Below are 22,059 nucleotides of genomic sequence, written 5' to 3' on the forward strand. Positions count from 1 at the left end.
GGGGTATAGTGTGATAATTTGATAAATGTATACAATGTGTGATGATAAAAGCATGATAAATAGCATTTCCATCTTTTTAAATATTTGTATTCAGTTATTTGAATAAACTTCCTTGAAAATAACATATAACTGAATAGATCTTGGTAGCCACTAAATAATATGCATAAGTACAAGTATCTGAACAGTGCAATTTTTTTCACTCAAGAATCATGAAGTTTACTATTTCTTTTCCCATTATTTGGCACATTTCCAAGGCACATTAGAAAGTTAGAAATCATAAATTACTTTGTAGAAAAATAATCATCCCCTCCCTTCTATATATATACACAAGTATTTCCAAAAACATGCACAGAGCCATTTCCTTATTACAAAGTTATTTGAAAATGTTCTCAGGACAAACCCATGTTGAGCAATGCAATTTTTAAAAACTAATTTTAAATTTCTAAAAATAAGATTTTATAAGGCTTTGATTAAACAGATGTAATTATGGACCAAAAGAAGATTGAACTAGGGGGAAATTTGAATAATTATCTTTTTCATGGTAGCAGTAACAGTGCCTTTCAACCAGTTATCCCTTGTGGAAAAAACAATAATGTATGCCTGTGAAGAAAACTCCCTTGAGAGTCTTCTGTTATTAAAGCCACCCAATTAAACCCTGTCCAATAGAGTAATAAAGTATTGAGTCATAGGACTCCTCATCCCCAGGCTATCATGTTTGCTTATTTAATATGCACTTAGCAGCCCTCAAACAGTTTCATTTTGAAAAATAGTATTTTAAATTTATATTTTTATGATATATTAGTGGAAATTATAACAATATCCTCTGAGACTAGGCATTAGAATTCTGAATTCAAGTCTCAGTTCTGCTACATAGTGTATGGACTTGGGGAAGTTATTCACTTTTCTGACCTTCAGAAAGATTGAGGATGATTTATAGATGTTATAAAGAGCCAAAAGAGTTAATACATATAAAATACTTAGACTATTTCTTGGCATGTTGTAAGCACTCATTCAAAGTTGGCTATTATTGTCTTTGTTGTTATTGTTAGCATTAAATATCAGACACACAGCCTGATGGCCAGTAAGCCCTGCAGAAATGAACATAGTTAATCTGTTTCTGTAGGCTCCAGACTAAAGGGCTGGCACAAACTCTTCCAGAAGAAGCACAATAACTTTGCTGTGATTGTGGGAATGGAGAAAGGGTCCAACAGTTGGATCCCAAAAATTCCTTGTGCTTCTACAGTGGTGGGGAAAATGATAGATGATACTTCATGGAATTGGCTATAGATGATGTGTCTCTTTGGTACTACATAAAGAAACCTGGAACCAGGAACTGGGGACAGTTCTACAGCGTGTCTCACCCTAAGTCACTTAAACACCATATCCTGTTTCTTCAAGTATCGTTTTAAAGGAATAAAAAAATTTTCAGAGTAGATCCAGGAAATTTGGAGAGCTTCCTCTGAGATTGCTTGGAATCTCCTCTGCAAGTGGAGGAAATCATGAGTATAAGTTAAAACTCAAGGTTTGAAGGAGGGAATTAAGAATGCAAGGATTCCCTGCTTGTCCCAGGATTTCTCCAAGCTCTTGCCTGAATGTTTAGAAGCTTTGAAAAGTATCTGGGCCCTTGGGTGAAGCTTCTGAGACCCTGGAATCCTAACTCCTAGACTGAAGGCATGATGTCTGCCAAGACCCTGTGTTTTCTAACTCTATACTCCTCAGACTAGAGAGTTGGATGGTAAGAAGTTGTTTGGATTCTGTTGGATGGTAAGAAGTTATGTGGTACCAAAAGAATGGGTTCCTCTGTGTCGATCTGTTTTATTGTGTTTCAGAGAATCGAGTTGAATAAGGGGAGTTCAGATTTTTAAAAATATAAATACATCCACACCTATCCAACAAATCAGTTAAGATGTATGTACCTTATTGTGTTTATTAATTGCCCTTCATTTAGCTGGCTGCAGGAGTCTTTTATAGTAAATTTCATTTTTATACATATAAAATGTGATTTTTAACTAAAAGTCAGTGGCTATCATCTATTAATGGCTGTTTTCAAAACTTTCCTATGTGTGTGTTTTGTTTTGTTTTATTACAGATACACAAAAGCAAGAATCCACTGTGAGTGGAGGGACAACTAGGCATTGCTTCTATGGACTTCAGCCTGATTCAGAATATAAAATCAGTGTTTACACAAAGCTCCAAGAGCTTGAGGGACCTAGTGTGAGCATAATGGAAAAAACGGGTAAGTGAAGGTTATTCTTTCCTGATCCCCCTACCCATGAGCAGTGTTGTCATCCTCCTAGGTCAGTTCAAATACCTTATTCCATTCAGAGAAATACTACCCACTGCTGCCCAGGAATAGGTGTAATACAACATTTGCTCCCCCTTTCCAGCCCCAGAATTCATTGCATGTGGCTCACTGATGTCATCCTTATGGCCTTTTTGTTTTTACCACCCTCTGTATATGTTTCACAAAGGACTATGAGGCCATATGATGGCAGAGGACTTGAAACAATGATTTCTATTGTGACTCATATCCATAAGGAACATTTGTGGTATGGGTAGTGTGAAACGGAGTTTAAGGATGGGGTCCTGACATTCAAAGATGGCATATTACCACAGCCATGAGGGTGGGAATGGAGCCAGGATGTTCCAACTGGCTGACCCTAGTCACTGCCTGCTTAAGAGGCTCTTGTGATTTTTCCAACTTGGCTGCAGATCTGATGCACCAAAGGGAAAAGCAAAGTATAAAATGAAAACAAAGCACTTTTCACATGTTCCAAAGTGCAAGAAGAGTGTCAGCTTCTTGGAATGGATTTTAATCAAGGATTCTTGCTCTGGAGACTGCAAATGTTGAAATGATTTGAATTGTTGTGGATTCTGGGAGACACTGTGTGCTTGACTCAGTATCTGGTACTTGAATTTGAAATCCCTGAGGATATGTGCCTGAATTGCAATTGGGTAATGTCCTCCTTGATAGTCCCTTTACCATGTATATGGTTCTTAGAAAGAACTACCTGCTATAGACAGATAATTTAGTTTCTTTGGCACATATAGAAAAACAATCATCAATGTGAGACCTTTAAACACAGAGAGTAAGGGTATAAATTGAGCTATCTAATCTTTTTGTGATAAAATGTTATTTAATAGCGTGAAATATTCAACAATTTCTATTACTTGTATATTTTTTAAGTATAATTTACATACCATGAAGTTTAAGTGCCATCCTACATGTACAATTCAATGATTTTTAGTGCATTTAAAGAGTTGTGTACCCATAACTACAGTCTAATTTTAAAAAGTTTCCATCATCCCAAAGGTAGCTTTCTGGCTGGCGCCGCAGCTCACTAGGCTAATCTTCCGCCTGCAGCACCGGCACACCGGGTTCGGTCGCTGGATTCTGTCCCGGTTGCCCCTCTTCCAGGCCAGCTCTCTGCTGTGGCCAGGGAATGCAGTGGAGGATGGCCCAAGTGCTTGGGCCCTGCACCTGCATGGGAGACCAGGAGAAGCACCTGGCTCCTGCCTTTGGATCAGCGCGGTGCACCGGCCTCAGCGCACCGGCCGCGGCGGCCATTGGACGGTGAACCAACGGCAAAAAGGAAGACCTTTCTCTCTGTCTCTCTCTCTCTCACTGTCCACTCTGCCTGTCAAAAAAAAAAAAAAAAAGTAGCTTTCTTGCCTGTTCACAGTTTCCTTTCTCATCCTCAGCCCAAGGCCATCAACTTTCTTTTATTATATATTTGCCTTTTGGGGACATTTGATGCAAACAGAGATATACAATATGTAATCTTTTGCATCTGGCAAATGTTTATCCATGTTGTAGAATCTATCAGTTGTTCCTTTTTATTGCTGATTAGAATTCCAGTTTGTGAATATATATTATATAATTTTGAAGTTAAATAGGGGCCCGGTAGTACACAAAATTTATTAGAGTCAAACAGATTGGGTTGAGCCTCTTGTTCTGCTACATTTTAGCATTGTAGCCCTGGGCAGTTAAACATCTCTGAACATCTTTTTTGTTTCCCAATAAAACTGAATAACTACCATTTTGCCTCCAATGGTAGCAGAAAAGATCCAATGAAAGAGTTTCTATTAAAGAGGTTTTCAAGTTGTATCTCACTGAATAAGTACTTCTGTCATCACCATTATTATCTTATCTCTTTTTTAAAAAAAGAATTTATTTATTTTATTTGAAAGGGAGAGTTACAAAGAGGCAGAGGCAGAAGCAGAAAGAGAGAGGTCTTCTACCTGCTGGTTCACTCTCCAGATGGCCTCAATGGCCAGAGCTACACTGATTCGAAGCCAGGATCCAGGCACTTCCTCCAGGTCTCCCATGCCAGATGCAGGGGCCCAAGGTCTTGGGCCATCTTTTACTACTTTCTCATTCCGTAGTAGAGCTGGATTGGAAGTAGAGCATCTGAAACTCAAACTGCTGCCTTTATGGGATGCTGGCACTGCAGGGTGGCAGCTTTACCCATTATGCCACAGCGCTGCCCTGCTACCATTATTATCTTCTTTGAAGTCACAAGCTGATGGCCACAGGGCTAGATCTCACTATCAGCCATGTTTTTTCTAGATCATACTTTTTAATTTTAATTTTTAAGTTCTTTTGAAAATTCAAAAAACACTGCAACACAGGACCTATATACTCTGATGGTGCTGATCTGTTGGAACAAGTTAACTGCTGTCTATTGAGACAGTGCATGAACACTCAAGTTTGCTACCATTCCTTAATAGTTAGGCTAACTTCTTTGCTTATATGACTTATATGGCCTATAAAATATTCAAATTTGGAATCCCTGGTCTATTTTACGTTCCCTTAATGTTATCCCACAACTGTCAGTTTCCAACCTAGGGTTAATTCGAGTTGGATAGCTCTGTTTGATGTAAATGTTTTCCTTATGTTGGAGACATCTGTCTTCTTCCACCCATTGACTCTAGTCCAACCTTCTGAAGCAGTGCAAACCAAGACTGTTCTTTCCTGTGTGTGTGACAGCCCCTCACATACTTGAAGATGGGGACCATCTGTATGCCACGTGCAGATATAAGCACGTCTCACCAGTTCATGGTGGTTCTTTTCACCCTAGAGAGTCTTTGGCCTAAGTTTCTGTCCAAACATCATGATTTGTCTGCCATTTGCCATTACCCCTCATTGATTTCGCTCTTGATTCATTGACCAAATTGGGGAAATGCCTTAATTGCGCACATTAAAGAAGATACATATTTATAAGGATAGCCTACTATTGGCACACATTTTAAGGTGAATAAATCTCAGCTTATAAATGTTTTGTTATGCTTCAAGAAAGCTTTACCACTAGTATTTCTCAAAGATTTTTACTTTTGAAACTTTTTAGCTTCAAAAAATTATCTCCAAAAATAATAGTGAGATAGGTAGCTGTAAAACAGAAGTGCATTAAGTGCTTTGTCAGTTTTCCTCTTTCTTCATTCTTCCTTTCCAGAAATATCCATCTTTACCTCTGTGGTTTCCTTCAAGAAATTCTGATTTTATAGATGTGAGTGTGTCTCGTGTGTGTGTGTAAATAGTATATATATATATATATATATATATATATGCATTTTTTCACAAATGAAATCATGCCATGGTATTCTCATGTTTCATTTTGTATATTAATTAACTTGGACTTTTTCATATCATTGTTAATATAGTTAGCTCATTCTTTTAATTCTGAATTATTTTATTTAAATAATTTTTTTGGATTTTAGAGTTGGAGCAGATCTTAAAATTTACCTCATCCAGTCAAAGGGAGCACATAAACAAGTCTAGTACCTGCTAACACTAACCGATGGAATAAATAAACGGGAGAGTGATCCAACATGGGAAGTGAGATACTCAGCAGACTCATAGAATGGCAGATGTCCTAAATAGCACTCTGGCCTCAGAATCAGCCCTAAAGGCATTCGGAGCTGGCTGAAAAGCCCATGAGAGTATTTCAGGCATGGAAAGCCAAGACACTCTGGCAAAAGATCTCTGTGAGTGAGATCCCAGTGGAAAGAACAGGTCTTCAAAGAAGGAGGTACCTTTCTCTGAAGGGAGGAGAGAACCTCCACTTTGACTATGACCTTGTCTAAACAAGATAAGAATCGGAGAACTCAGAGGGCTTCCATAGCCTTGGAAACTCATGACCGGAGCATAGGGAGACTACTGATGCCATAGACAGGAGTGTCAATTGGTAAAGTCAACAACAGGAGTCACTGTGCACTTACTCCTCATGTAGGATCTCTGCCCTTAATGTGCTGTACACTGAGGCTTAATGCTATAACGAGTACTCAAACAATATATTTCACTTTGTGTTTTCATGGGGGTACAAACTGTTGAAATCTTTACTTAATGCATACTAAACTGATCTTCTGTAAAAAAAAAAAAAAAAGAAAGAAAGAAATTATCAATTCCCAACTTGACTCTCACTGGGATTAAACATGACGATGGGTCTGATCTGATTTCATCATCTATTATTTCTCACTTTATGTTTCTGTGTGAGAGCAAACTGTTGAAATCCTTACTTAATGTATACTAAGCTGATCTTCTGTATATTAAGATAATCGAAAATGAATCTTGATGTGAATGGAAGGGGAGAGGGAGTGGGAAAGGGGAGGGTAGTGGGTGGGAGGGACGGTATGTGGGGGAAGCCATTGTAATCCATAAATCGTACTTTGGAAATTTATATTCATTAAATAAAAGTTAAAAAAAAATATTTACCTCATCCAAACGTCTTGCCAACAAGAGAACTCCCTTTGTAATTTTCTGGGCAGATGGTTAGTCTGCCAGAGCCCAAATTCTACTGGGCTATTTAGTGCTTACTATCTCCTGAGGTTGGACATCCCCTTTGTGAATAGCTCTGATTACTAAGCAAGTTTTCCTATATATTAAACTTAGACGATGAGAAGAATTTTCTGTTTTTCTTAAATCTCTAGTACCAAATAAGAATAATTAGTGAATACATAATAAATATTTTGTGTTTTCCTAATGACATCATAACTTCCTAGTGCTTTGGCACTGAACTGCTATGAGTATCACTACTCTGATCTAACTGTCCCCAGATCCTATAGCCAAACCACACCTCTGCATAGTGTCTGGGTATCTCATCCCATATCATCCAGGTTGAAAATATTTAAATAAGTTCTAGCCTGCCAATGTTTACACTTGGTACTCAGAACTGAAAAACGTTTTCCAGATACAACCCACGCAGACTCGAGAGTGAATCAGATTCTACTGCTAACCAACATCCTAGGGGACACATGGTGGGAAAAGGAGGAAACGCTACTGAGCAAGGATTGATGTTCAACCCTTGGTTAGGGAGAGTGAGAATGAAGTCAGTTGTATGTGTGTAGCCAGACACTAAATCTGAAATGGCCTGACAAGATTCCTGCCTTAAATCATGTTGTAACACCCTTGGAGTTGAGAGGTTGATTTCATTGACTCCTGCTGTGTAAACTGAATTGTGGCATTTCAAAGCCTTTAGTCTGAGTATGAGAGGGTGGACGGGGCCAGTTTCCACAGGCCGTGGCTGATTTGTAGTAGTCATTAAATTCTCAAAAGAGATAGTTGTCAAAATCATTGACTCCCCAGAATAATTATTACTCTGTCACTCCCTCTCTTCCCACAGAGAAGATGATAATCGATGTTGTTTCTCCCTCTCCTTTGCAGAATCCTTTCCAACTGAACCACCAACTTTTCCTCCAACCATTCCACCAGCAAGAGAAGGTAAAACCAATACAACAATAATAATGTGACCCTAGATCTGTGATTTCTGTTTCTTTTTTGCTGTTGACTTTTTAACTGGGTGTTACTAAAAGGTATTTATTTGCTACTTAATTTTCTTCATAACAAGTGCTTGTCAAACCATAATGTGATAATTTGGAAAAATTAACCACTTAATAATGAGTTCTGTACATAAAGAGTGGCTTTTATAAAATAACCGATTAATATTGAAAATGTGAGTAGTAAATGTTCGCCAACAAAGAATAGTTGTGTAATTTGGTGAAAGTCCAGTTTATGATACGGTAGTCAAGAGTGATTGCTTTCCAGTTTCCCTTTGAAATGCCTTTCCCATTTGTTCTTTCTGCCATCACAACAGTTCTTAGAAGTTTTTACCTGAGCTATGAAGGTAACTTTTAGAAATGTCTCTCAACAAAATAGTTAGTTCTTTGTCATTCCATGAATAGATGTTTATTAATCCTGCTATTCATTGTCAGTGCTCTTATACTAGGCTTGAAGAACATATTCATAATACATGGTTGCTGCTCTATGCTTACTGTCAGTGTTACAAGAGAAATGGGTGCTTGCCTAGGTAATTACCAAATACACTAAAATAGAGATTGTATGATGGTAGCTCAGAAATGAAAACAGTTAATGCCATCATAGGTTAATGGCTTATAAGGAATAAGGAATTTAAGCTACATTTTGAGGAATGGGTTCGAGAGATAAATAATGGAATGAAAACACTTAGAATGATAAAGTAATCCAAGTGAATAATGTATTTGAGGAACTCTAAATGTTTCAGTATAGCACATAGAAAAAGGTTAGGATAGAGTTACTAACAGGTTTGTAGACCAGAATCAGGAGTCTGGACTTTATATTAAAGGAAATGACCTGCATGAGAAGTTTGGGTTAAGGGAATATGGCTTGACAAAATTTATGTTTGAGAAAGGGAAACTTACGTTTGGAAATGGGATGGACGGCTGAAGGGAGAGGGCATGTAGTTGAGAGGGTGCATTGGAAGCTTCTTCCATTCACTACACAAGATGCCATACATGCCACAGATACAATGAAAAATAAATTGTTTTTATCATACAGGAGCTAAAAGTCAGTGGAGTCAGAGTGGACTGTCAGGGAAGCAAAGAGGCAATGAGAAACTCTGATAAAGTACAAAATCTATCCTACCACAGCACGAATGTCTTCTGTAATCAACCCAACTTGTGGCATCGTTTCCTACATCATGTTATGTGACAGCAAAATTGTACAACTGTGCATTCCCCACACTTGTCTCCTGATATCCTGCATCTTTCAAACTATGTTCATACTATCTAGAACACCAAACTCTCCTTCCATCTTCATATCTAGCCTTCTCTAGTCTAAATATCTATGATTATTCACACTATTGACACTGAAAATACAATCCCAATTAAATTTACTAATTAAGCCTTTCTGATGAAGGTATTACAGAATGCTTTGAGCTCAGAACATTTTTATTTATAGCTGAACTTGGATATCATTCACTAGATATTCATGATTTCTCTTGGGAATCCTAGGTGATTTGGAAAGGTCTGTGCAAATAAAGATCAGCAAGGAGGATACACTGGTTCTGAAATTTTCATCATGATGCTTTACATGGTGGGACCTCTGCAACTTGAATGGATTATTCATTTTAGACTGTCTGCCCTGAATTTATTTAAAATTCTATAATTTTTGTTATTATAGTAATACTATTTATTAAACAAACATTAAAAAGTAGGAAAAATTTAAAGAAGAAAATTAAAAACACAAGTTTGTGTCCCAGAGGTAATTCCTTAATACTTGTTGGTATATTTTCTTTCTTTTCTGTGGTTTTGAAAAATTTTCATTTTGAGTACATTTTTAAGTGGATTTTGCTCTCTTTTTGAAGCCGAAGCCTAATCTTTATTTAATCTTTCCTTGGAAATAGATGGTCTCATTTTAAGAACTTAAAATTAACAAATATTATGATCCTTTTCAGTTTTAAATTCAAACCACAAATTTGTAAAATTTTGTAAATTGCAGAACTCATGAAAATAATCACACAAGGTCCTTAAAAATTCCTAGAGAATTACTTCAGTTAAAGATAGTTAATTTTATATTATAAATAGCTTGTAAGAGAATAAAATTGCATTTAGTATGATAAAAACCCAACTGCAGTTTTTTGAAGGAAAGGAGAAAGGCACTTTACTCATAGAATACTTGTGTGCAACTGGCCCAAGATGAAAGGACTCAGATTATTGAAGAGTAAATTGTTTGCTTCATCATAAAATGGAATCAACCACAGTGATTTACACTAATGAAGGGGAAGAAAGGCACAGATAATCTGAAACAGTCCATGATACTGGAAAAAGACTGTTATAAATGTTTTCAAGGGAGTAGTGCTTTGTTGGTAGTGGTTTATCCTTTGTTGTTCAATTACATTTTTATCTATTAATGCTTGCCACTAATAGTTTCCCTGGGCTAGCATTAGTGTACATTTCCTGACATGTATCAGTGGATAGTAGAAAGGCCTAGACAATTTTTGAGCAAGGGTGGAATTAAAATTTGCTATGGCCTCAGGCCAAATATATATCAAAGTGTAGATTAGATTAGCCTGCTTCCATTGTTTCACATGCCTTCCCTTTGAGCTTGAATATCTTTGACATTAACTTGCTGACTGAAAAGGCAGAGGTTAGGGTGTGCAGCATGGTACCTTGGCATTTCTTCCAATCAGTAGGCACCAGACATCATTTGCTCATGTTTTTGTCTCTAAATGTCTTTAGTTCCGCATTCTCCTATACCCTCATTTTCTTTCTTTGGGGATTAAATTAGTGGACTTTTTTTCTCTGTTTTCCAATGCCCATAGAAGCTTTTTAGTCATAAATAGGAACCTTGAGTATAGAAGAGAAATGTTGGTGAGGAAACAGGGTGAGCAAGAGTTTGGAAGATAAACCTAAACAGCTTCATATGTCTCCTTTGAGAGAGCCTTAGTCATCAGAGGGAAATCATTATCTGTCTTACTGGCTTAGTTACTACTATGGTTTCCCCTTATCTCTGATTTAAAATTCATTCTTGGTCTTCAGTATGTAAAGCTGCCAAGGCAGACCTGGTGTTTATGGTGGATGGGTCCTGGAGCATTGGAGATGATAATTTCAATAAGATCATCAACTTCCTGTATAGCACAGTTGGAGCCCTGGACAAGATTGGCACAGATGGAACTCAGGCAAGTCTAATAGAACAATCACTAATTCATCTTTACACAGGTAAACATTATTGCTTAACCCTTATTCTGGCTACTTGTCAGGGGGTATAATAAAGAACAGTAATAGTTGGATTCAACTCTAAATGAAGTATAGGTAAAAATCTGCATTTGAAAGCAGTGTATTTATACCTGGTTGAGTCAAGTTACCAGGCCTAGATTGCCTTTGTACATCTGTCAAATGAGGTGACAAAAGTCCCATAGGGGCCGGCGCCACGGCTCACCTCCACCTGCCTCCACCTGCAGCGCCAGCACCCCGGGTTCTAGTCCCGGTCGGGGCGCCTGATTCTGTCCTGGTTGCTCCTCTTCCAGTCCAGCTCTCTGCTGTGCCCTGGGAGTGCAGTGGAGGATGGCCCAGGCCCTTGGGCCCTGCACCCGCATGGGAGACCATGAGAAGCGCCTGGCTCCTGGCTTTGGATTGGCGTAGCTCCGGCCATGGTGGCCATTTCGGGGGTGAACCAACAGAAGGAAGACCTTTCTCTCTGTCTCTCTCTCACTATCTAACTCTGCCTGTCAAAAAAAAAAAAAAAAAAAAAGAAAAATAAATAAATTTAAAAAGTCCCATAGGCCTTAGAGATTTAAAAACTATATTTCTTGAGAAATACTTACAGGAAAAATGCTAGTCGTTTTCAAATTTGGTATGTAACTTATTCGAAATTTTAACCCAAGATGAACATGGAATGGATTAAGGAAGAAATTAAAATTGTAGGTGATATTGTGGTATGATATTTTTTCTCTGACCCAGTAGAAATCTCCATATGTACAAATGACTCCACTTCTCTTTCTAGGTTGCAATGGTTCAGTTCACTGATGACCCCAGAACAGAATTTAAACTAAATGCTTACGAAACCAAAGAGACTCTGCTTGATGCAATTAAACGCATTTCATATAAAGGAGGAAATACAAAAACAGGTAAGATTAAACAAATCCAGCGAGGGTCCAAAGTAATGAATTACTAATAACTATTAAAATGAGCTTGTTTTGAGACAGACGTTTTCAAAAGGATTTTTCTTTAATAACTTCTTCCCTATCCTTTCCTCCCAGTAAAACAAAAATGGGAGGGATTGAAATTAAATATTGTCTTCCTTTATTTCAGGAAAAGCAATTAAGCATGTTCGAGACACCTTGTTTACTGCAGAGTCAGGTACAAGAAGAGGAATCCCAAAAGTCATTGTGGTTATAACTGATGGACGATCACAAGATGATGTGAACAAAATCTCCAGGGAGATGCAATCAGATGGTGAGTTTTATGTTTAGAAACAATAGGGGTTTCAAATAAAGTCAGAACTTTTGTTTTCTAAATACAAATTTATAGTCCTCATCGGCATTCCTTAAATGTTTCCAAATCTTTCTTAATACTAACATGACAATGTGATTTTTAAAATTCCTTCTGTATTACCAATCTGTAATTACATTGATTTATTAAAGAAAATTTATCACTCTAATACCATTTTTATGTGCAGGATGCCTAATATAAGGATCTCCATCAGTTAACTGCAATATTTAATATAAAGGACCAGGGGGAAAAACTCACCATAGAACCTCTTCAGCTCTCTATCCTGTAAAAGGGATTCTCACAGGACTGCTGTGAAATTTAAATTACATGAAATATGCCTGGAATATGGTAGTTTGGTATTTATTTGCCAAGCATTGAATGCTGACTTACCTCCTGGTGGAAAGAAGGGACCATCAAAAAAGGAGGTACCTTTCTCGGAAGGGAGGAGAGAACTGCCACTCCAATTAAGATTGGAGTTTGTGAACTCAAGAGGCTTCTCTTGGCAGCTCAAGACAAGAACCTCGGGTGATCACTGACATCATAAATAAGAGTGTCAATTGTTAAATCAACAACAGAAGTCACTGTGCACTTACTCCCCATGTAGGATCTCTGTGCTTAACGTGTTGTACTATGAGAATTCATGGTAAAACTAGTTTTCAAACAGTACTTTATGCTTTGTGTATCTCTTTGGTGTAATCTGTTGAAATCTTTACTTAGTAAATACTAAGTTGATCTTCTGTATATAAAGATAATTAAAAATGAATCTTGGCTGGTACTGCAGCTCACTTGTCTAATCCTCAGGCTGCAGCGCCAGCACTGAGTTCTAGTCCCGGTTAGGGCACCAGATTCTGTCCCGGTTGCTCCTCTTCCAGTCCAGCTCTCTGCTGTGGCTCGGAAAGGCAGAGGAAGATGGCCCAAGTGCCTGGGCCCTGCACCCACATGGGAGACCAGGAGGAAGCACCTGGCTCCTGGCTTCTGTTCAGCGCAATGCGCCGGTCATAGCGGCCATTTAAGGGGTGAACCAATGGAAACAGGAAGACCTTTGTCTCTCTCTCACTGTCTAACTCTGCCTGTCTAAAAAAAGAATGAATCTTAAGGAAGAATGGGATGGCAGAGGGAGTGGGAGATGGGATGGTTTATGGGTGGGATGGCAGTTATGGGGGAAAAAACTGCTATAATCCAAAAGTTGTACTTTCAAAATTTATATTTATTAAATAAAAGTTTTCTAAAATATTGCTAGGCCTATTAATATCTTCATTTCTGTTTCTGAAAACTAAGACACAAACAGAAAAATGAGACAAATTTAGTTTCTCCGTCTCAACTATTAAAATGGGCAATCGGCTGGCGCTGCGGCTCAATAGGCTAATCCTCTGCCTTGCGGCGCCGGCACACCGGGTTCTAGTCCCAGTTGGGGCGCTGGATTCTGTCCCGGTTGCCCCTCTTCCAGGCCAGCTCTCTGCTGTGGCCCAGGAGTGCAGTGGAGGATGGCCCAAGTGCTTGGGCCCTGCACCCCATGGGAGACCAGGAGAAGCACCTGGCTCCTGCCTTTGGATCAGCGTGGTGCGCTGGCCGCAGCGCGCCAGCCGCGGCGGCCATTGGATGGTGAACCAACGGCAAAAAGGAAGACCATTTTCTCTGTCTCTCTTTCTCACTGTCCACTCTGCTTGTCAAAAAAAAAAAAAAAAAAAAAAAAAAGGCAATCGCAGAGATGTTACTTAAATGGGAACTATTTGGTCTCAGGCGCTAACTGGGGCATTGGCCTTCTTGAGTTTCTTTAAAATGGAAAATTTCTTTGAGGGGATGATGGATAATTATCACATAATGAAATAAGTGCAAGTAGAATTCCGACAGACTGTACAGAATGAATTATCCACCCCCATTGGCCTTCCTAAATAAACATATTTTAAACATTTGGACTTGTCTTGTAATGCACTATTTGTATTTTGTGCAATTTAAAGTAATCAGAAATCTATTTCCCTTCCGCCACAGGCTACAACATTTTTGCAGTCGGTGTGGCCGATGCAGATTACTCGGAGTTGGTTAACATTGGCAGTAAGCCCAGTGCGCGCCACGTCTTCTTTGTGGACGATTTTGATGCCTTTAAGAAGATTGAAGATGAATTAATTACTTTTGTCTGTGAAACCGCATCAGCAAGTTAGTTTTTTGGAATTTGCACTTACTTGTGTTGTTTAAAGGCTTAACTGTTTAGTACTGATGAAACAAGGACTCCCAGGTTGATCTGAGAAAAGAATATTGACTTCTTGTGCTATCTGTTAAGCAGACATTAAGGTTTATGGCATTGCACATATGGAATAACCTGCCCTCTGCTTTGTTTAGAGTTTTAGGTTGATAAAGCTTTTTCTTATTGGATGAGAGGATATGTTTAAAAGCAGCTGTGCCTAAACACAAATGGCAGTTTTCAAAAGTGTATTAAGACTGCTTATTTGGAAAATGAATTGGAGTGCACTGTCTTCTGACACATGCTGCCAATGACAATGATTCTGGTGGGCCACAGAAAGTAGAAGAAAGCTGTGGCCTTCTGGTGTTAGTGAAGACATTGAAGCATTTCCATCTTTGTGAAACCACAGAAAACCATAGCCACATCTGATAGGGAACCCTTCCACACACTTCCTGAAAGACTAGGCTAGTTTCCACTTCTCAGGACAGGAAAAGAGTATGCTTGGAAAGTGTCTACATGAGGGGTTTACGCTGTTTGTTTTGTTTTCCAGCCTGCCCACTATTGCACAAGGATGGCATTGATCTTGCAGGTATGCACTATCATATTTTTTTCAAATAAAAATATCTTGTGTAACTCTTATCTGAGGTCCAAGTTTCTGTTTTTATTATTATTTTTAAATCCTTAATAGAAAAACCTTGAAATTTAAAACTCTGAAGTGTGTGTTCATTCTTGTTCTCTCTTTCCGTCTTTTAGGATTTAAGATGATGGAAATGTTTGGTTTGGTTGAAAAGGATTTTTCATTGGTGGAAGGAGTTTCTATGGAGCCCGGTACCTTCAATGTGTATCCTTGTTACCAGCTCCACAAAGACGCTCTGGTTTCCCAGCCAACTAAGTATGTTCCTGTTGCAAGATGTTAAAGCAATCATTTGTTTACTGGCTCTCAATATAAAAATTATATCAATTTGAAATATGCTCTAATGGCTCATATGAATTTCCATGATGTTTAAGAGCAGCTAATGTTTACATCTTGTGTTTTAAAACACCAGACTCGGCCGGCGCCGCGGCTCACTAGGCTAATCTTCCGCCTGCAGTGCCGGCACACCAGGTTCTAGTCCCAGTTGGGGTGCCGGATTCTGTCCCAGTTGCTCCTCTTCCAGGCCAGCTCTCTGCTATGGCCCGGGAGTGCAGTGGAGGATGGCCCAAGTGATTGGGCCCTGCACCCCATGGGAGACCAGGATAAGTACCTGGCTCCTGCCTTTGGATCAGCGTGGTGCGCTGGCCGCAGCGCGCCAGCCGCGGCGGCCATTGGATGGTGAACCAACGGCAAAAAGAAACACCTTTCTCTCTGTCTCTCTCTCACACTGTCCACTCTGCCTGTCAAAAAACAAAAACAAAAACAAAAAAACAACAGCAACAACAAAAACAACCACACCAGACTCACATGTAACACTACCGGAATTTTAGTATAATTGATTATAGGACATGAATATAAGTAGTTGATACTTACATAGCAAGACAATGTATCAGGCATTGTTCTAAATGCTTCTGTATGTTTACTCATGCAAACGCCAAATGATTCTGTGAGTTGGACTTGGTTATTATCTCAATTTTATGAAGGATTAAACCAAAGCACAAAGAAGTAATGGTTTGTATGAGGTAGCACAGTTTGTTAAATGATCCAAGCACTGAACTGTTTGACAATAATGCCATGACTCAGAAGGCTTTTACCCTTGAAAAGTAACAACAGCAACTTAGACAGTTGAATAGTAGTGTCAAGTTTAGGTAAAAGTCACATTATCTAGCCACATTGCAGACAGTCTGTAGGACACATGGGGCTCCATGGGGCCATTTTCAGCAACTCTGCAGATTGCTGAAGGCCATGAGATCATGGTTTAAGGGATCATCCCTCAAACCCTGAAATCTGCTACTTTAGGTTCCAAACCAACATTTGTTTTTGTCCTTTTTAAAAATTTATTGTATTTCCTTGAAAGGCAGAGTGACAGAGAGATAGGGAGAGACAGAGAGATTTTCTGTCCTCTGATTCACTCCCCAAATAGCCACAATGGATGGGACTGGTCCAGGACAAAGATAGGATCCTGGAGTTCCATCCAGGTCTCCCATGTGGGTGACAGAACTCCCAGGTGCATTGGCAGGAAGCTGGATTGGAAGCAGAGCTGGTGCTATAATATGGGATGCTGGCATCACAGGAGTAATGGTTTAATGCCACAATACCTCCTTCTCACCCGCGCCTTTTAAAATGTTTTTGTCGTAAAATACCATTGATGTTTCATGTGGAACATTTTCAGAGTATTTGAATTTTGATATACTGTGCACATGGACACAAAAAAAGTGAGAAAGATTGTGTTAGAATATTAGATTCAACTTTCCCATTTATAAAATATTTTTCCTGTATTCTTCAAAGGTGTCATTTATTAAATATTAACCTATATTAGTACTGTCAAAATTCTTTTTTGTGCTTATTGTGGGGAATAATATTCAAAATTAGTAGAGCTTTGCTAATAATTTAAGTATTTCTTCTTACAGGTATAGATCCATTTTATAAAAGAAAGTTAGGAATGTCTGTCCTACAGAATATGTGTATTGTTTTAGACAAACCCAAAATCTAGTGTTCCTGTCTAGCAGGACTTTCTCATATTGTTTAATGATGACTATTAAAATGGGCATCTGAAAATATCATTCCCAGAAGCCTAGCCTGAAATGAGAATCGCTAGCATCTCATCCTCTTATATCCCACTGAAATGCCCATCCAGTCAGCAATACTGTCCACTGTGCTAAATGCAACCATCAGTTCCCTTCCCTTTTATTCCTTAACCTATCTTCATCATTTGGGTCAGTAGATTACTCTCTTCCTGGATATACTCTCTACACTGGGCTCCCAGGACATGGACTTTCTTGAGTTTCTGTCTATATTGTTGGCTGTTTGTTTTCAGGGCTGTTCCCTTGCTCATTGCTCTCCTTGTTTCTCTTCACCCATACCCTATTGATCTCTGTGGCATCATAGTATTAACAACTGTCTATTTTCCAAATATTCCTAAATTTGTATTTCCAGTACAGACCTATCTCTTCAAGTCTGGACCTATGTATCCAGTTTCCCACTAGACATTTCTACTTGGATGCCTAAAGGGCATTTCAAAATATGTGTTCTATATAATATCTGTGATCATCTCTTTAGAACCAGCTTCATTTAACAATCTTTTCTATCTCAATTAATAGCAGCTCTGTCTAACTAATTTCTCTGGCAAAAGAACCCAATTCTTCTCTTTCTGTCATGTTCCATATCCAATCTACCAAGAAATCCTCTCATCTGTACCTTCTCATACCTCCACTGCCATCAACCCTGTCAGGGCCACCATCATCTCTGCCCTATGACACTCCCACTTGGTCACCCTGCTTCAAACTCTTGCCCTCTTCTCATCTATTTTACAAGTAGCAGCAGCAGTCAGAATGATTCTTTTAAAATGTACATCAGATTATGTCATTCTAGAATCTGCCACTGGTTTTCTATTTACCTTATAGACAAAGGCAAAATTCCTGAATAGCCTACACAGCTCCATATTACATGGGAAACTGTTACCTCTTTGACTTCATCACCTGTCTTATTCAGTCTTGCTCCAGGAGTAATGCCTCCATGCTGTTACCCAATCGCAACTGGTCCATCTCATGTTGTGTCTTTTCAGTAATCCTTTTTCCAAAAACACCCTTTCTTCATGGATCCATATTGTTAATTGTCCTGCATTCTTGAGTTTTTGCTCAAATATAATCTTTTTGATTAAGCTTTGAATAAATGTAATCTTCTCAATGAGCCCACCCTAATGACTTTAAGTAAAATTGGTACATAATCCTCCTCCAACATTTCCAAACCCCATGATGATGAAATGTTTGTTGTTTGTTTTTCTGTGGCACTTATTACCTTCTGATAAACTGTATGAAAAAGCTTGTGGAAAAGTTAAATTAAAAGATATGTTAATTTTGATGCAATAGATTTAGAAATCTATGCATCATTTTTTATAATACACATTTCTAAGAATGTGTTGAAGACCCCTCATATAATTTGCCCTGCTAGAAGTGAAGTAATACAAGGACAAGCATCTTAATCAGTTTTATTTACTGATATATCTTAAATTTCTGTTATAATGTCTGGCACTTAGCAGTTTTTGTTGATTTAACCAATACACAAATGAATGAACAAAATATTTTTATCTATGCAAAATACACTTTCATTTTCACACTCATGCTAAATTCCCACATACTCAAAAATGTGTTAATCCAGCTAATAACTATTATAGAGTTCCTACTGTATTAAAAGGGGGGAAGATTGAAAAATAAATAAATGAGGGATTGATGTTGTGGTGCAGCACATTAAGCCTTTGATGTCAGCATCCCATGTGGGTATGGATTGAGTCCTAGCTGCTCCACTTCTGATCCAGCTCCCTGCTGATGACTGAAGAGCAGCAGAAGATGGCCCAAGTGCTTCAGCCTCAGTCATTCACGTGGGAGATGCTACTGGAGTTCCAGACTCCTGGCTTCTGCTTGGCCCAGACCCAGCCATTGTGGCCATCTGGGGAGTGAAGATCTCTCTCTCTCTGTCTCTGTAACTCTGCCTTTCAAATAAATAAATAAATATTTTTTTAAAAGTAAGGGATCAGCATTGTGGCACAGGAGGTAAAGCTGCCACCTCCAATTCTGGCATTCCATATGGGTGTTGGTTAGAGTTCCAGTCCAGCTCCCTGATAACGCTGGGAAAGCAGTAGAAGATGGCTCACAAGCTTGGGTCTCTGCACCCGCATGAAAGACCCAGGTGAAGCTCCTGGCTTTGGCCTGGCCCAGCCCTGCCCATGTGGCCATTTGGGGAGTGAACCAGTAGATGGAAGTCCTCTCTTGTCTCTCTGTCTCCCCACCTCCTTCTGTAATTCTGCCTTTCAAATAAATAAATAAATCTTAAAAAAATAAATAAGTGTTGTGCTTAACTGTTTTAAAGAGAGATGAGTTTGTGTCAAATGTTGGTTTCCCCACGGGCAGTCTCCCATGGAGATTAGCATGTGGGCAATTGAGGGGGTGTGACTTTGTGGAAGGATGAAGGAAGCAGGAATGGGCAGAGGGTGAGGTCAAGCCATGTCAGTGAAAGCCACAGCTGGAGGGATATTGAAAATAAGATGACCCTTCAGAGCTGAGGCCAAAAGACCCGGTCTTTAGATATTTTTAAAGATCAGTCATTGAAAAGAAGCACTGCGGAGGAGTCTTTCTTCAGCAAAGGCAGTTCCTGAAGGGGGGTTGGTGCCTGAAAGCTGTCTTCAGCCACATTCCCAGGACCTTGGTAATATATTTTTCACTCTTGAAGGTTGACCTAGATGGTGTATCACAGCACACAGCCAAGAGAGAAGCACAATTAAATGAAAAATGTGGTGGAAAGTGATAATGTCTTAAGCTTTATAAAAGGGCTGTAGACATTCTTTATTATACTGAAACTAATGAAAGTGCAAAAATGTTCAATAAGAAGCATTGTAGCCAACCAACAGACGGCTATGCAGCCATTTAATATCAGACTTTTAAAGTGTCTAAGAAAATAAGTATCTGTTAAATGATGCTACTAATATCAAGGGACAAGCATTCTTTAAAGACTGGAAGAAAATGTACCAGACCAAAACAGCAATCTGACTGGGATTAGTGGTGGTTTTCTTTTCTGTTTTTCTAAATCTTGATGAATTAGTTTATTGTTTTGTAATCAGAGAAGTAACTTCTGAGCAAGGACATAGTAAGACATTCTTTTCTTTCCACTTTCAGGTATTTGCATCCAGAAGGTTTGCCCTCTGACTACACAATCAGTTTTCTGTTCCGGATTCTTCCTGACACACCACAGGAGCCCTTTGCTCTTTGGGAAATTTTAAATAAAAATTCTGACCCCTTAGTTGGGATCATTTTAGATAGTAAGTATATTAATTTATATAACATTTGCACATGCAAGAATGAATAACGTGTGTGGCATGCCATCTGGCCTGTTTTATGTATATTGCAGAGTAACTCATGCAATGTGTAAACACTAAACAATTAATGTAATAGTTGATTCATTTGTTTATTCACTAACCCATTTAATAATAGGCTTTGAGTTCCATCTTGTGCCAGCACTAGGCTCTGAGATAGAGTGGTAAGCAACATGACAAGAGACAAAGAGTTTTTACTGAGATAATGATGACTCCAGGAAGGCCAAGGTTGATTGGTGGTGGTGGTGTAGGGAGGGGTACAAGCAGATAGATAAATGTGAGATGTCCACTTGATATTCCAGAGATGTCAGATTAGCAGCAGCAGCTCAGGAAGAATTCTGGGATATATAAATTTGGAAGTTGTGTATATATGATCTGTAAGCCACGACTCATCTAGAATGAGTCTAGAAGGAGAATAGATCTAAAGACAGAGAAGCCCCAGTCTTTGGAACTTAGAATGTTGAGGAGGGACCTGTGAAAGAAACTTCTCAAATCACGCTCTTGAATGTTGCACAGGATGATCGCTTAAGAGGATTGTCGAGTTTTCTAAAGTTGGTTTTAGTGTAGGGTTCCAATGAAACTAGGATCCAAACTTTGGAGACTATTGCTAGGTGTTCATTCAAACATTGGAATAAGGAAAGTGTTCTAAGCTTGTTTCCAATGCAGGAAAATGTTCCTGTTTTTAAATAATAAAATGTTCCCTGTTTAGGCTTAGGAAGGCCTTTGATTGTTCATAATAGATGATGTATCTTGGGTGGTATAAACTGCATGTCTTGGGATAGTTAATCACTGTAGTGCATTACTAAGACATAGGGCCTGGTTTCAATTTCTCAAGATTTGATTAACTTTATTCTTCCCCTTGTCTGCCTGTACTTCCAGCTTTGGTCAGCCTCACTTAAGGGAGTAGTGGGAATAAGAGCATAGGCAAGATGGTAGAGAAGAAGAGTCTGTGTAGGGGTCCTTACATCACCATTACCACTATGCGGTTAAATAAGATAATATAGCCATTGAAAGGCCTGAAACAACACCTGTACCAAAGATCATTTCATTGCCCATCACTGTTTTAAACACAATTTTAATAATGGATGCATTATTTGCAGTCTTGGGTTGAATTGTAGGAAAGAAATCATTGAACCATTTTCATTCTTTCTAAAATGTTTTTCTGTGTTTGAATAGATGGTGGGAAAACTCTAACTTATTTCAACTATGACTACAGTGGGGATTTTCAAACTGTTACTTTTGAAGGACCTGAAATTAAGAAAATTTTCTATGGAAGCTTTCATAAGGTTAGTAATTTCATATATACGTATATATTTTATTTGCTCTTGGACAAAACAATAGAGTCATTAAAAATTCATAGAGCTTTGGACCTCAAATTTCAATGGGAATATGAATAATTGTTTGTAAAAAGAAAAATAATATAATTAAAAAATTACTGTCTTTGGGACTTAATATTCTGAGTGGATAAATCTGAGTTAGAACCCTGAAATATGCATTTCTAGCAGGTATTCTAGGAGATGTTGGTAGAAGTGGTCCAGGTTCTCCCTTTGAGGAACAATACAATAGAGGATTATTTGTTACCAAATGGATTGTTGCTCATTGGGTACATTGTGTGTCTACCTGGTTGCCAATGCAGAG

General features: G+C 38.6%; 1 protein-coding gene across 6 annotated transcripts in view; it reads left to right on the forward strand.

The window, feature by feature from the left end:
• Positions 1–22,059, forward strand: part of COL14A1 (collagen type XIV alpha 1 chain) — a 262,146-nt gene that overhangs the window by 151,210 nt on the left and 88,877 nt on the right. For all 6 annotated transcript variants that reach the window (XM_008255863.4, XM_002710753.5, XM_070075442.1 and 3 more), the window contains exons 24-33: positions 2,090–2,236; positions 7,661–7,717; positions 10,792–10,931; positions 11,756–11,879; positions 12,064–12,207; positions 14,233–14,397; positions 14,973–15,011; positions 15,176–15,314; positions 20,225–20,367; positions 21,598–21,707. In XM_008255863.4, coding sequence (XP_008254085.2) covers positions 2,090–2,236; positions 7,661–7,717; positions 10,792–10,931; positions 11,756–11,879; positions 12,064–12,207; positions 14,233–14,397; positions 14,973–15,011; positions 15,176–15,314; positions 20,225–20,367; positions 21,598–21,707 — 1,208 coding nt within the window. The remainder of the gene's footprint in view (positions 1–2,089; positions 2,237–7,660; positions 7,718–10,791; positions 10,932–11,755; positions 11,880–12,063; positions 12,208–14,232; positions 14,398–14,972; positions 15,012–15,175; positions 15,315–20,224; positions 20,368–21,597; positions 21,708–22,059) is intronic.

Source organism: Oryctolagus cuniculus, chromosome 6 (genome assembly GCF_964237555.1).
Source record: "Oryctolagus cuniculus chromosome 6, mOryCun1.1, whole genome shotgun sequence".
NCBI classification, from domain to species: Eukaryota; Metazoa; Chordata; class Mammalia; order Lagomorpha; family Leporidae; genus Oryctolagus; species Oryctolagus cuniculus.